Source organism: Saccoglossus kowalevskii, chromosome 8 (genome assembly GCF_978046115.1).
Source record: "Saccoglossus kowalevskii chromosome 8, keSacKowa6.1, whole genome shotgun sequence".
Lineage (NCBI taxonomy): Eukaryota > Metazoa > Hemichordata > Enteropneusta > Harrimaniidae > Saccoglossus > Saccoglossus kowalevskii.
In genome coordinates, this window is record NC_140648.1 from 26,094,397 (window position 1) to 26,110,954 (window position 16,558).

At 35.2% G+C, this 16,558-nt stretch overlaps 2 protein-coding genes across 2 annotated transcripts; one reads left to right on the forward strand and one right to left on the reverse strand.

The window, feature by feature from the left end:
• The first annotated feature begins 957 nt into the window (after positions 1–957).
• Positions 958–9,085, forward strand: LOC102809549 (BMP-binding endothelial regulator protein-like). The gene is made up of 10 exons (XM_006812409.3): positions 958–1,101; positions 4,442–4,481; positions 4,593–4,625; positions 4,897–5,052; positions 5,569–5,613; positions 5,959–6,081; positions 6,364–6,387; positions 6,595–6,833; positions 7,152–7,441; positions 7,801–9,085. Exons 1-10 carry the CDS (start codon positions 994–996, stop codon positions 7,847–7,849), a joined length of 1,107 nt encoding a protein of 368 aa, XP_006812472.1. The 5' UTR covers positions 958–993; the 3' UTR covers positions 7,850–9,085.
• Positions 9,086–11,289: 2,204 nt separating this feature from the next.
• On the reverse strand, positions 11,290–12,271 carry LOC100370990 (sulfotransferase 1 family member D1-like). The gene is made up of 2 exons (XM_085502811.1): positions 11,982–12,271; positions 11,290–11,808 (listed from the first exon to the last, which is right to left on the reverse strand). The coding sequence occupies exons 1-2, from the start codon at positions 12,269–12,271 to the stop codon at positions 11,370–11,372; spliced, it is 729 nt and encodes a 242-aa protein (XP_085358937.1). The 3' UTR covers positions 11,290–11,369.
• Between the last annotated feature and the right edge of the window lie 4,287 nt (positions 12,272–16,558).

The following is a 16,558-nucleotide window of genomic DNA, read 5'->3' on the forward strand; positions in this document are numbered from 1 at the left end:
TTGTGACACAGACTGATGTATGACGGGGGACACATGTTGAACAGTATATACCAACTTCGACATCACCAACTCAATTTTTCATATTTCTTATCATTTCTATCGCTGGATGTATCAGTTTCGTGGCTCTCATCATGGCTACAAAAATTCACACAGACTGATAAATATAAATTTTGCAGAATGGAAAAAAAAATATCCACATGACATGTATTCTAACAACACATGCCGGATCTTGCTGCGCGTCTTTACTTCCTGATTTTAATTCCATATTGTATGAACACTATAATCTGGCACCAGATTGTGATGAAATACGTCAGATAAACTGCTATGTTCAGAATGTAGATGATGCAATATTCATAACGTAATCATGGAAAAAGTAAATTTATCTGTTGTTAAACTGATCCTGATCTGTTTATACCCATCTCAAATATATAATTGTTTTGTAACAAATGCCAGAGTACATTATTGTATGTAGTGTACCTCATTTTCATGTAAGTATTTGTTTAACTTGATCACCGAGTCGCCGAGACACACAATATTGGTATTGCAATTTTCTCTTTTTTTTATCGCTAAGAAAATATTATTCTGGTGTGCTTGCCAGTTGCATGCCACAATTATTCGGATATTTCAGAGAAGCGCACCTCTTACCCTACCTTGATTTAATAATCTTATTTGGTGCAGAATATTTGCATAAAATGTTAAATGTTTTTTTATGAGAAATCCACAAATAGTTACTAAGGAATCGGGGTATATTGATCACATTTATTCTCAGTTTTACTCTTCTGCATTATTGTTTTACAACACCGTGTGTCAGGTGTTGCAATGCGTGCTCATTGCGAGATTTTATTTCCGAGGTTTTTTTTATTGTCCGCACAATGTAATCTCCCACCAGACTGTGACAAAATAATTGTCAGACATATAGCATAAACTGCGTGAAGCGATCTCAGACAAACTGTAGGTTTGGTATCGTCAAGAGTCCACCGACACGACATCAGTATGGGAAGAGTTATTTCAAATGTAGTTACAGTGATTCTGTTCAGTGCATGTTTAACTAGTGTACTGGCAGCAAGCTTGGAGGGAAAGGAGTCGCCAGTGAGTGACACTGTAAGTCATTTCTGTTGTATTATGTAATTAATCTACGAAGTGCTGTAATGTAAAATATCAATGATTGTTTAGGAATGATCTTAACTGGGTGGGCTAATTCTGAATCATGACTTGCTATGCTTCTATGTTCGCATATGTGCCTGTAATTTCATTACTCAGACTCTTGTGTTCTTCACTGCATGTTATACATATTCGTTCTCAAAGAAGTTCGTAACTGGGTATGTCGTACAGTACAATATGTCGTAACGGATAGCGCGTCTGCTTACAGTTGTGAGGCGCTTTTGCAGAGTTGCGAGTTTGTTTCTCTTTTTCTGTGTTTGTATTGTCTGTATATGTGCCTGTCATTTTGATTTAAATGAGCCAATGTGAGGCGAAATGCGAAACTAGCTCACTTTGATAAACCGTCCATTTTTGCCTCTATAATATTTGCAAACAAAATGCACAATGACACGAAATATACTTGACAGTGACTTACATCACTTGCACTTGGCTCAATCTGAAACCGGTTTTCTTGATATCATGATTATTATTTTTTTTATTTCGGTTAGGTGGGTTATTTATAATGTTAATACAAAATCTTCTTTATCCCAGAATGACTGATCATATATAGCACTTGACTTTTTATATCGCTAAGAAATTATTGATTTTGGTGTGCGCCACATTTATTCGGATACTGCGAAGAAACACACCTCATAACTTACCTTGATTTAATAATCTTCTATGGTACAAAATATTTGCAAAGATGTTATATGTTCCTTTTATGAGAAATCCGCAAAAACTGACTTGAATGCTGAGAATACATCGGAACACATTTCTTTCTAAGGAAATCGAGATGTATTGATCACATTTATCCTCAGTTTTACTCTTCTGCATTATTGTTTGACAACACCGTGTGTCAGGTGCTGCAACGCGTGCTCATTGAAAGATTTTGTTTCCGATGTGTTTTTTTTATTGTTTGAACAATATAATCTCCCACTATACTGTGGCAAAAAATTGTCACACATATAGCATACACTGCGGTATCGTCAAGAATCCACCTACACGACGTCAGTATGGGAATAGTTATTTCAACTGTAGTTATAGTGTTTCTGTTCAGTGTATGTTTAACTAGTGTACTGACAGCAAGCTTGGAGGGAAAGGAGTCGCCAGTGACACTGTAAGTCATTTCTGTTGTATTATGTAATTAATCTACGAAGTGCTGTAATGTAAAATATTAATGATTGTTTAGGAATGATCTTAACTGGGTGGGCTAATTCTGAATCATGACTTGCATGGTTCATATGTTGTTCATAATGTCCTTTCTCATTTTCATAAATGTTTCTATATTCGCATATGTGCCTGTAATTTCATTATTCACACTCAGGTGTTCTTCACTGCATGTTATACATATTCGTTTTCAAAGAAGTTCGTAACTGGGTATGTCGTACAGTATAATGTGGCGCAACGGGGATCGCATCTGCTTACAGCTGCGTGGTGCATTTGCCGAGTTTAAAATTCCAATCTAGTGTTTTTTCATGTTTATATGTTTGTATTTGTGTCTGTAATTTTAATTTATTATACTCAGTGTGCATGTTGGACATATTTGTACCTAAAGAATTTAGTAACTGGGTAGGTCGTTCTGACAATGATCGTACTATGCCTTATTTGTGTGCGTAATCACATTATATACTTCGTTTGTGATGTTGGAGATTCGATTTGCGCATGTCCAACTGGTCATTGTAAACGCGCATTCATACACGCTATTGAAAACTGTCTTTTTCGAGACATTACAAGGTGGCGCAATGGAAAACGCGTCTGCTTACAGTTGAGAGGCGCTTTTGCAGAGTTGCGAGCGGAGCGGCTTTTAACTCTTCTATGATTGTTTTGGCTGGGCCGATTTTGTTCATACTTGGCAAGCTGGTCACACCACCACTCTAGTTAGGTGGCAAAATCTGGAAAAAAATACTGGTCCACTGTTGCCATGACAAAATTGTGTTCATACTTTGCCGGCAGGTCATAACGTTACTAATCGGAAAAATAGTCTTGGCCCACTACTGCCATGGAAACAACCAAGAAACTGTTTTTGAATACTTTCGCCCCAAGTGTATTACCAGTCTTGAACCGACGTTAGCTTCACATTCATGTTCTACTATGGCAACAGCCGAAAACATGTTGTTGTTTTTTTTAGCGTAGCCGATCGCCACCCAGCCTACCAGCTTGTATATGTGCCTGTCATTTTGATTTCAACTAGTCAATGTGAGGCGGTGTTGTTGGGTGGCCACGACACGAGTGATTATGTTGGATACCGATGTGGCATTTGGTTGAAATAAATAAAAAGATGTCCAACTAGTCACCTTGTAAAATCATATTTATTGAACGAGTCCCGTACCTTTGACAATGAATATATGAATATTATCACACAAGTCATGGTAACAATTTATATATCATATTTACTACATGTATGCAGATTTCAATTTCGTCACATTTCAATAGTACTAATCGCTGATATGATTAAGTGTAGTTGAAATATATCTATGTTAATTATCTAAGTATAAGATTTTGCAATGACATCACCAAACACACTTTGCAGAGCTATATTTGTCATCCGGCTACTTGTTTTAACGGCTAATTTGGAATTTTGGAGTGAACCAAACTCTTTTCTGATTTATGCACCTCCAATATAGTCGGCTTTCTTTGATTTGATCGAATATTATTAAGTGTAGCAAGCGTATACAAGCCTGTACTCCCTAATCCGCTGTTTTTTGCGTTTTTTTATGTACGAGTCATTTCTTGTACGCATCACAGCCATATAGTTATAATTGTTATGTGAACAGCACGTTAGCAGGCAGAGGTGAGGCGACTTGTCTTGGGGCGATAGTGTGCATGCCGTGCTGTTTGGTGTGTTTATAGATTCTATAAAATAACTGCAGACACACAAATATTGAGTAACATTTGAACCAAAATGTAACACATGGTCTGGCTAGTGGTTTCGAATATTCTGTATGAATACTAAACATGTTACAGTCATAGCTTTCAAAATTTTGTTCGACGTATGTGAAAGTAGCTCACTTTGATAAACAGTTAATTCTTGCCTCAATATTATTTGCAAACAAAATGCACAATTACAAATAATATGCTTGAAAGTGACTTACACGTTTACTTGTAGCACTTATTATTAATTCTTTAATTTACAGTCACAATGACTGGTCATATATACCACTTGACAGTGTCAGTAGGTTAAAACATGGAACGGGAGTTGCATATAATTTTGTATTAAGTGATTTTCAATGAAAAATAACATATCACAGTTTTATGTTACTATTATTCGCACTACATAAACTATGTCTTCATTGTGTATTAGGGAAGTAGACTTGGCAGTTTCTTCCATGGCTTGTATCAAAGTAAGTGAACATGATTGTGTTTTGCTTGATCAATTTTCAAAATTATGCCTAGTCGAGATTGTACATTCGTGAAAATAAAACTTATATATAATTATTCACTTTTGCTTTTAGGGCAGATGACTCCAACTGAATGCAATGAAACTGGTTAGTGTTATTCACAATGAACAAAATATACATTTATTTATTATATAATGTGTAATTCAGAACAAGTCCATCTTCATCTCAATATATGCTTGTTAATTAAAATCGCACATACTCTGTACTGTTTGGGAGACTTGCGCTTTAGGCAACTCTATCAAGGTCGTTGGGTGTGGGTTGCACATTAACATTATGTAGCTGTAGTCATTGACTTACAAACTATGTTTTTTGTTTCAGTAAAAACTGACTAATAGTTTTATTCATTTTCCACTTTTAGCCGAATGCAAATCATTGTTTAATAACATAGAAACAAAGGGGAACTGTTTAGAACAATGTGATATCACCAAACATTTGCTGCAAATGAATAACAACTTTAATTTATGCAACAAAGTAAACAAATGCGGATGTAAATGCTGTATCGATGCAGATGATGGTGAGTGTTGTAATAATGAATTATGTGTGCTACAGTTGATATTCATAAATTTTGAGTACATTGCAAACGTGCCACTTATTTGGGCACTTTCCAAAGGCGAATCGTACTCAGATATACGTAAACATAACAGCATTGATATTGATATGTGAAGAAAACGAATAGATTTCTGGGAGCCCCCTCCTTCAACTTGGTAAAATATGGGGGCAGAGAGTTTCAACATACTAAACCTGACATGGTAGATCAATAAATACACGGACACACGTTTATTATTCGATGCTTTTTTAATATATTGCTGTTTGTTGTACATTTGTCTGTGTCACATTACGGAATATGATCATTAGTCTCAAGGGAGAGTGAAGTTGTTGTTACTCTAACAGCAGTGGTACAACAACAACATGAATCTGATATGTTATTGCTGCTATTAAGCATGGACATTGCTCTGCATAAGCTTTTCGAATTGAACTTTACATATTGCACATAATTATACTATGGTTAGTTTGTTATGGTGTATTTTAGGTGAGAAATTGAAAAATGATAGTTATCCATGTATAGCAGATAACGGTGAGTTGAGTATATTAAATATAAATTATTGATGCGATATTTGTTGAGTTATGTCTTCAACTGATTTTATAATAACGTTAAATCCTTTCTGGCTGTGATACAATACAGGTATATTTTTATCAAAATAGTGTACTACAACACAATTGAAATACAAATGTAATACGAAATCCAACACAATTACATAATATGTGGTCGGTCGGTCAGTGAGTTGGTGATTGTGTATTGCTTATAACAGCATTGATATTCCAAATGTCACGGACTGAATACAATAATTATAGATATATATATTATGTTGCTCCAAATGTCAGAAAAATATCACTAATATATTTTCGTTAAATCATGCAGATCGTGACTTATGTGCATGTAAATTTGGTGGCATGTGTAAATCCGAGTGTGAAGATGGAGAACATAATGTCACGAATAAACAATTCAGTCTGTGTTCTTTGAATTGTGTTTGTTGTGTAAAAAGTAAGTGTTATTCATTACTGAGAGTCTTGATTTATGCCATTCTCTCAATATGTGTTCTCCAGAATCACTAACCACATTCGTCCAAAATTTGGTCTGTATTAGATGTAAGCAAAGACCATTGTTTGTAGTCCGTATTGTTACATGGTTCAGCATTGTCTGTCAAAACAGATCAAATATAATTATTATTTATGACGGCTCTGATGTCACTGGTGCTCAGCTTGATAGCGTGATGATATTTTAAGATATATATATATATAATGCATCATGTAATGTTTTTTACAGCAAAAAACCATACTAAGTATCCAGGTAAGAAAAAACACAATAAATAGCAATTGTAACAACAGTCGACTACAAATAAAAACAGGCTTTAAGACATCTTTTTGATATTTCATTGTGATGAAAGTCAATTTTACTCCACATACTTCGGTACTCGTCACATGATTACCTGCATATAGTGTCGGTCACTCCACTAAACATATCATACCTTTCTAATTAATTTATTATATTTAATAGAAGGGACATCAGAGGGAGATCCTCATTTAACAACGTTTGACGGCTTGAACTATACTCATACCGGTCAGAACTGCACATATGTACTATTCAAAGAATGTAAGCCATACCCGTCATTCTTGGTAGCTACAAAATATACAGGATTTATAGATAGGAGAGAGAGAATCCACAGCCAGGTGTCAGATGTACTAATTAAAGTGAAACACACCTTGATCCAACTTGGTCAAGGGGCTAAAATATACGTAAGTATATGTTATAATCATTGTGACAAGTTTAACGGTTTTCTGTGGTATTTTGTGTTTTTACGTTTTTAATTGTATTTTGTTGTTGAAGCTATATAATTGATTTGTAACCGATTAGTTTTTTAAAATTTTAAGAGTTCCAGAAGCATACTTGTATCGGTAATTTTGTGGTGTATGTTGAATCATATTTATTACTAGATGATTATGGGAAAAATACTTAAAATATTTGAAAGCTGCGACAATGGGAAAGTAGTAGCGAATCAAAATATGTTACATGTAGTTCTGTAATCGTTTAACAACCACCCATAAATTGTACAGGTTAATGGCAAGCCGATCACAGTACTACCTTGGACTGATGGGGAGACAATTACAATCAGGAACAGAGATAGCAGACACGTGAACGTAGACGTTAAAAACAAATTCACTGTTTCCTGGACTGGTTTCGGCAACATAGCCTCAAAACTCGACTCGTCATTGGATGGAACTGTATGTGGATTGCTAGGAAATGCTGACGGAGATCCTAAGAATGACTTGCAGATGGAAGATGGTACATTGATGGGAATAGATGATGCTGAAAAGTTTGGAGACAGTTGGATGATCCCTGGAAGGTACGTCGTGTTTATAATTAATTATATGGTTTTATTGTAACCGTTTGAATTGCAATCGACGCAACCATGACCCAGTAGTGAAAAATGCATTTTGAGAGGAGCATTGTCTTTACGTAAAGTTACATATAATGCAGTTACTTACTTTTCAAGTCAATAGCTACAATGATCTTGCAAATTCCATAAATCGCTCTAAGAAAATAATAATTTTGTAAATTCTATATATTGCTCTAAAATCAGTAAATAAATATAAATTATCTGTTCAATTATTATAGCATCCAAGTGCTCAATAACTATACCAAACATGTGCAAAATACGAATGTTTCTTTAAACAGATTATGTTTACTTTTAATTATTTTCAGCTGCAAGACGGAGGTTACAAAGGATGAAATAAAGTTTATTCAGCAGTAAAAAAGAGTGAACTGTCCACCACTTAATAAGCTAGCCTGATCTGACATCGACCCTGATTTAAACAATAATATGTGTAGTAATACTTTTAGCTAGCTGACTGGCAAATGTATGTAAAAGGCGTGTTTTGGAATACTGTGCTGCATTGGAACTAGAATAGTTGACACCTTTTTTAGTGCGGGTTGTATTTCTATACTTTGTTCCCGATGGTTCCAGCTATATAATGTCTATATAATATATACCAATTATTAAATGCCGTTGATGGTGATTAGCACACAATAAAGTTAACATGTTATTGTTTATTTGATCGATATTTAATACATGTATGGCAAGTAGTATCTAACTAGGTATATATATATACCCGAATCTGATCATTAATTTATTTATTATTTGCATTTGTGGTTGATTCGCTTATAACCATTAAAGGTGATTTGCACTGGGATATTATTTGGTAATATGTCTCATTTCACGTACCACTCAATGATTCTATGAAACACATTATATCAACGTATATAAACTGTAATTAAATTGTTCAATCAGACGCGACTTGAACGTGGTCAGACGAAGTTAAAAACGGGATTTATACGTTTATAGATGGCCGACTGGTGGCCATTTTGTTTTTGATAAATTCTATTCCAAATATACATGTATATCTCGTACATAATTTGAGCAATTCGCTTCAAACTTCCTAGGCGGTTAAACTGACTGGTCAAAACAATGTTATTTGTCTTTTGACCGTGCGTGTTATATACAACATATCAAGTTGATTGGGAAAAACACTTATGGCCACTCATGACAAACAATGTCGACAATTTTGACCATTTCTTTCAATTCAAGATGGCGGCTTGTGAGAATATTTGTGATACACGAAATAAAACATCCATAATAAACAAATGCCAGAAAATTTGCTCATTTTCCAGGCCATCAATTAGAAGACATGAGAAAGAAATGACCAACACTTCGGGTATTTTCATGGAAAATCCAAGATGGCGGAAAAATCGTCTGACGTTTCTGAATTATTTTTGTTGTGTGTAAAAGGGTTCATTATAGAGATGCAACAGTGGGTCGGTTAAAACATCCATGGGACAAATGCTGCAATTTGTGGTCGCTTCTGTTTAGAAGTCTGTAGTATTCTATATTGTAGAGGTGACCTTTGCCTTTTCTACCCATGATGCATTGTACTTTTAGAGTTAGCAACCAAGTATAATGGCTGTACACTGAATAAATAGTTGAAAATCATATGTGTGTATCTTTCACATCTCTAAGCATCCATCAGTTTATCAGAAGATTTTAGGTATATTTTGTTTGTTGTTTTTCGGGAAAATGTCACCTGACAGTAGTAAAGTTTGTATTCGTGAGATGGTAACACGTATGCCAATAATAGATTCAGAATGCTAAACCAGTTCAACTTCAACCTGTTAAGTTACAAATAGCATTATGCAAGATTTGAACTAAGAGTTAGCTAGCATACTCATAGTCTTGCATACTGAAGGTCAAGCTGGAATTCTTGTATTGTAGTTACTGTAGTATTTTATGTCCTCCGACCACTATGAAACCACTGTCTTCTGGTTCCTTTAACATTTTATACTAACCATGCACCCCGGGACATGCACTGCTATATCATAAACATTACACGTATTACTGAACCATTCAGGGCAAATACACTAATACCAGTAGTTTATAATTCACGTATACTGCACACACTTTTCCAAAGAAATACATCGATGTGAGCTCCTAAAACATGATAAATAAACAAAATAAATAAATAATGATAAATAAATTTTAATTCAGGCATTGCCGCCGAACCAAACTGCAATGCACACATTACATGGCAAATTTAACAATACTAGAATTAGTTTCTCTTGAGAATTAGAGGTATTTACGTATTCAATGCCATTTTCGAATAACTTTAATTATAGCAAATGGTTTATTTGTGACATTGATAGGACATATATTTGTGATGCTATAACAAAACAATTACGTTGCTCAGACCCCTATATATATCACTGATGCTATAATTAAAAGTCTCGTCGCTGAGACCACATGGTGTATGTTAAATTGTTATATGGCCGTCGAACCGAGTGAACAAGCACAATTTTGAAAGAAAGGCGGGTGTATCATATCGTATCATTCCCTGTTATTATAGAAAAATTTACAGCATTTCGTTTTCTGGCGAAAATAAAACAGCATTTAATATCTTTAAAAATCTAAATTACATTAGCATGTTTAAAACGCGTTAATTAAAGATAACGATATTAACAATAACTTGCGATATAAGGCATAAACAAAATATTTTAAAAAGATCACATAATCAGTCGCAAATTAGTTCGGAGTACACCAATTCACCATTCTCTACATGGGCTAATGCTTCTTTCAGGCACCATTTCCTGTTGAAACCATCCATGTTGTTTGTCAAACTATAATATAGATGTTCTCCATTTAGTCTGTATCTTATTCTCTGCTTAAATATGACAGTTGAATCTGTTATACTATCTTCAGTTAATGCGTTGCGACGTGATGAATGTTTTGCCATTTAGCCATTACAAAGATATAATTGGTCAATGCATGGAGTCGCTTTTCCATGCCTGAGGAGGTTTTCTTTGGAAATGGTGGTCCAAGTATGTACCACGGTGACCAGTGAGGTAATCGAAGGTCATCATTAAAGAGAGATCTACAGAGATCAGCAGAAGTAGAGAAAGAAGAAAAACGATGATAATAAAAAGGCTCGCTTGGTTCCTTAAATACCGAACGATAAAAAACGTACAGTTTTTCGTTTGAGAACATGAGATGAGTGTAATTGTACCCGTGATACAAGTTCGTAAGCAGTTTTCAAGTTTTCGAAGATTTCATGAGGTCTGTTCGGCCATTTACATTCATCAGAGCCGAGAAAAGAGTTGTATATTGTGGTTGAAGTTGCTAAATGCACATGGAATCCAGATTGAAGAAGTACGATGTTTTTATCGGCATCTCTGCAGTAATAGTGAGCATAACCACATCGCGTTATAATTCGCGTTCTTGTTCGACTCTTGAGCAACATGTCTCGTGCAGTACCCCATCAAGTTGCAAGCGGTATTAGAACAGTTGTCCCAACTTCAGCGGAGTTACAATTGTTCAAATGATTTGATAGTTGAGTGAATTGGTACAGCCAAAATTATGAACATCACAAAACAAGACAACGAGGCACAAAACAGTGCACATGGAGGCTAAACACGAAATAGCCAATCAGGTGGCAATACGAGGGGCATTGCATACTTATGAGACCTTAGCAACATAAAGCAGCCATTCAGGTAAACGATTTGATTAAAAAAGCCAATCAACGCTATCAATACAATGTTACAAGATAAGTGTATAAGTTACTATGACTAGTATTAGCTTTTAATATATATCCCAATGACCCTAATTTTCCGCAATAATAATGCAATAATAATCTCAACTGTTTTTTGTTTTGAAAATTCATCGTCTTTAAGACAAGAAATTGATTTACTGTTGATATGAATATTCATTGTTGGGGGACTTCTAGTTATTATTCATATGTTAGTTTGGTACAATTCTCCTTCATTATTTCTGATATTCTCTGATCAAACATTTCATTCTGTGAAACAGTGAAATGGGATTTCCAGTCTCCAACACGGCCATTACGGAACGACGGACCACCTGCCCACCAAGAGTTTTCGTCTCTGCATGGCATTAAATTCACATCGTCTCCAGCCTCTTTCATTGATCGAAAACAACTTCGTTTTAAAGCTCGATTAAGTTGATCCTCGTCAATTGGGCGAGAGAGAAACTGAGATATTTTCAATATGACTGACTTAAGATCTGTTTTCATGTCTTCATATTTCACATGCAGCACGCCATCCTCAATTCCGAAACGTTTCCAACCGATCACGTGATTCGTCCAAGGACCAAAAATAACGTCCCCATTGACAAAGCGCGTCACAAATTCATCCCATGTCCAATTCTTCCTGTCAGAATTCAGATAATGAAACATGGAAACACACACGTCTTTCGGGTTTCTAGTAATGTAGATGACTTTACATCTGGTACTGTTCTCCCTCCACGCCGAGTGAAAGAATTCGACTGGTGCGTGGCAGTACATCAATCGAGGTGAAGGCATTTCGTGCAACGTCGTCTGCACTGCTTTGACGTGAACTGCGTAAATCCCGGAGAGTAAATCTGCATCCTCATAAAAATAACAGGTCTGGCAGCTAGATTTGTGGGCTTAAGCTGCCAATGTAAATCGGGGTACATTTCAGAAACAAGTCGTAACATCCAAGTGGTCCCGGATTTGGGGAACGTTGTGATGATGACGTCATCTTCTCGGATATCCCATGCATCTATGCGTCTATCCTTTACTGCCTTCCTGTCATGTAACCCACCAATAAAACTGAATCCATCGTGCTTAAATACAGTCCATGGATTTGCCATTATTTCTGAAATAAAAATGGGCGAGTAGGTTTAATGTGTTCCCTTTTCAGAACAGTTATTATTGTATAGTGGGAAGCATATTGAACGCCTGCACTGGCGAGTCGTTTCGAATCGGTTTGTATGTGGTTTATGTTCATTTGTATTGATTCTGACTACAGTTTATTATTTGTGCATCCTTCATAGTATTATGAATTTGCTACTACAAAATGCCGAGTCACTAAACCAAGTACCGTGAAATTGAAAAGCAGTGACAAGGGTTTCGAAATACTAGTAGTCTATTTTGATTTATCTCATGCACGAGGCGTCGCGACGATCGCACGATATTTCGTAATCAGCAAATTCTGATCTCACTTAGCTCAATTGATAACCACAGCCAGACATACTTTCTCAAACGTCTAATAAATTTCGAAAAGTTTAAATTTCAATGGCAGTTGAATCCAACCAGCCAATCAACGAGCGCAGTGCGCAATGACGTCGTTTCAATATGGTCAAATTATATCCAATCAGCCAATAAAAACCACTCGTTTCAGTTAGAAATGTGAAATTTATACATACATTTATACAATTGAAGAGAGTGATTTTGTTGCTCTGAGCACAGTCACTCTACAAATAAACAAATAAACAAACTGGCCTATCCCGTCTGTTACAAAGACTATATAACTATACCTCTATAGGTTTCTGAATGAGTGATCCAGGGTTCGGTGTTTTTAACTGTCCGTGCAAGGTCACAAGACTCTCTTGTCGTTAGATTTTCTCATTCTAAACATGTTTTATCATGTATCATCGCCATTTTATGTAGCGAAACCCGGGTTTCTCTTGTCTGAAAACAATCCCTTTCCACTGACTGAATACAAATTCACCACCTTTTTTGATAAAATGCGGACTTTGGAAAACACCTATTTGTGAAGAGAAACTTTGAATTTATTTCCGAGTACGCTAAATTTTAATCAGAAAGGTGCGCTGTTCTCTCGTTCTGCTCGGACGCATGTGATACGTTTGGTTCAGGTGGAACTTCCAAAACAACAAGATATTTCATTTTATGCATTTTAGCGAAGTCTCTTTGTAAAGAAAAATTGCCCCTTTTTTGGTTTCCTCGAACATGCGTACTTCGAAAAATATACCTATCAGATCCAGAGTCCAGAGTAACTATTAGTAATGTTATTACAATTTGTGCGCTGTTCTTACGCCAGATCAGTATGAGTCCCGAGTCAATGACGGTTTGCATTGAACTTTCTCATAGAAGGTTCAAAACATAAACTTACCTATTTTCACTAGCGACAGTTTCTGTATGAGAAAAACGACGTTTGAATTGAAGCCGTTAAAACTTACACAGGTATAGTCTCATCTACCGTCCTTTGTGAACGTTTCAACGGTTATAAAACCATTCTCCAAATGCATGATAGTGTTGACAGGTTGAAGCGATGTGTGCAGGTGACGTCATTGACTAACAGGCCTCGACTGTCTGGACGCATACCACGTGGTATATAGCGTCCTCGATGTCTCCTCGTGAATAGATGATCGGAATTCAGTAGTTATTGTAAGTTATAGAAAGAGATGTAGGCATACATTGAGTCTACTTTGTTCTTTGGCTTACAACAGTTATCAGTCAATAGTCGCCTTTCACTGTTAACGGTCATTACTCCGCTCATTAGAAAGGTGAATGGAATATATGTGCATTGGAAATACATTGCAAATTTTCGCTGAACTCGATAGTATTTTATTTGTATGTGAATGACTCGGTAGGGTAAGGAAGTCAATAACACTGCAGCACATGCCCTACGTACATGATTAATAATGCAGATGAAGCCGATTTGTTTTACAGGTTTCGCAAAATTCAACTGTGTGCAGGTTTTAATATTGTATGACACATACACACCCACAAATTTAAGGTAGAGATGCAGTTTACCTGACAGGTATTTGAATTAGTTAATTAGGAAACCAAGATGACTACCCTGTCCACAAAACTATATATTTTCGGAAAGCTTATTGTATGAATTAAACAATTTTGTTAGTATTTTTTTATGGACACTGGAGTTTGAAATATGCATAAAGATGTACTTTTCTGGTCAAAAGTGATTTTAAAAAAATAGCTTCTAAGCCATGCTTCTCTTTCTTGTCAACATTGATTTACGGGTACATCTGAAAGAAAGTGCCGTCTTGAAAACTGTCTACCAGTTGTCAATTTTGCAGGGCAGCAGTTCAAATTTCACTACTTCAAGTTTATGCATAAATTAACACCCATGCTAGTTGTCTGTACGATTGTTGTAACACTGCTCAACCGAAAACAATGCCCCGACGGCGTTTTGAAGATAAACACATTGTCAATCGTTTGTGAAAATTTCAAAACAAAAGGTCAAAGCGTCTCGGAGCTGAGATAATTGCTAATTTGCATAACAATTCACTCAATAAGAAGTTTGCTAATGCTCATAATTAAAATGGCTGTAACAGTTCCAAATTTATATGTATTATCATTTTGTAAAAAGTTAAATAAAGTGCATAATATGGAGATCCTGTCATTTCCTTTTTACCCATGTTTCTTTTTTATTATTTAAGTACAGCCTTGCTAAATCTTGCTAAGCATTCAAAATAGAGAATGTTTGCACCTGTTATCTATATTTTAAAATCGTCTTTTGAGTATGTTCCCCTATTCACAATTCTACAAAATTTTAACAGTCTATAGCCAAGACTGTTTGGATAATAAAAAGCAAAAAACAAATTCACTCCCAAGTGCCCACGAACCTGCATCTCTACCTTAATCTGTACATCTTATTCGGAATCTGTTTCATTTGTTTATCTTATTTGCCATATCCCATACCACCTAGCTTCTGTTTTCTCAAGATTTATTTTCAAACCAGAAAGTAAACTAAAATCCAACAGCTTAAGAAATGCAATACAGACGTGCTCGTTGCTAACGCAACTTGATTTCCTGAATATTATTTCTCACAACTATCAGGATAGGATGAAAAGACATGAAGGCAAGCGATCTATGAGGTGAGATCAGTACCAAAACATTTCGCTTAGCATTTTACCATTATGTTCACATTTTTTTTCACGTTCATTTTTCATTTTTACATTATTTCATCATTGTGTTGACATTTTAACACTATTTCATCATTATGGTCACATTTTGCTAACATAATGATGAAATAAAAAAAATAAAAACAAAATTAAAAAAAAATGTGAACATAATGATAAAATAATATAAAAATGTCAACACAATGATGAAATAATGTAAAAAATACTAACAAAATTAAAAAATTATGTGAACATAATGATGAAATAATGTAAAAATGCTAACAAAATTAAAAAAACAATGTGAACATAATGATAAAATATTATAAAAATGTCAACACAATGATGAAATAATGTAAAATGGAAAAATTTAGATAAAATAAAATAAGAATGTGAACATGATGATGAAATAATTAAAAAACAACAACATGTGAACATAATGGTCAAATGCTAAGGGAAATGTTTTTGACACTGATCTCACCCATAGCGATCATCTTGTCTTTCTTTTTGTTTCTGAGAAATAACCAGTTATAAACCAGCACACATACCTATTTTTAAAACACAGGTCCAAAATATAATATATTTAAACATTAAATAGTCACATTCCAACTTATCAACTATTTGAAGGTTCCCTGTATCAGAACACCAGAACTAACTAGTGTGTGTGTGTGTGTGTGTGTGTGTGTGTGTGTGTGTGTGTGTGTGTGTGTGTGTGTGTGTGTGTGTGTAGGAGTGTTCGGTGCATGACCGAGCATTACCCTGTCATAAAATTGACCCCATATTTCGGATTGTCATACAGTCTAGTAGGAAAGTTACTCTTAGAGTCAAGTTTAAAGAGAGGGCATCACATAGATGGCAGAAGAACATGATTCGGTTCCTTTGATTTCAAGTTCACGTGGATATATCATAGAAAGATCGTCATTGGTGGAAGAGTGTTGATGGAAAATAAATCAATAGGGTTAAAGTTAAATAAAGAAGCGGAACAATCACAAGGTGTATTACTATGTCTGTTTATGTGTAAGATGGTTAGGATTTAAGGGGGTATGACGGAAGTCAACTTCTTATTGTGTAGTAGTATATATGAATATAAATATGCAAATCAGGTTACATGAAACTCAACATTTATCCACAATTTTTGGTCGGCATAAGCCAAAAAACATTTTTATTAAAATGGGAAAAAAATAACACTATATAGATAATGAAAATAAAATAACATAGGTAAGGAATGTGCAATTGAAGCCTATTGACGATGTTTTGCCAAATGACGACTGATTA

What these genes read in the sequence shown, in the direction of transcription:
- LOC102809549 (XM_006812409.3), top strand. Translation starts at nt 994, where the DNA reads ATGGGAAGAGTTATTTCAAATGTAGTTACAGTGATTCTGTTCAGTGCA. An exon ending in AACTGAATGCAATGAAACTG is followed by an intron (nt 4,626 to 4,896) that starts GTTAGTGTTATT and finishes TTCCACTTTTAG; the next exon opens with CCGAATGCAAATCATTGTTT. An exon ending in GTCAAGGGGCTAAAATATAC is followed by an intron (nt 6,834 to 7,151) that starts GTAAGTATATGT and finishes TAAATTGTACAG; the next exon opens with GTTAATGGCAAGCCGATCAC.
- LOC100370990 (XM_085502811.1), bottom strand. Translation starts at nt 12,271, where the DNA reads ATGGCAAATCCATGGACTGTATTTAAGCACGATGGATTCAGTTTTATT. An exon ending in ACGCAGTTCACGTCAAAGCA is followed by an intron (nt 11,809 to 11,981) that starts GTGCAGACGACG and finishes GAATTCTGACAG; the next exon opens with GAAGAATTGGACATGGGATG.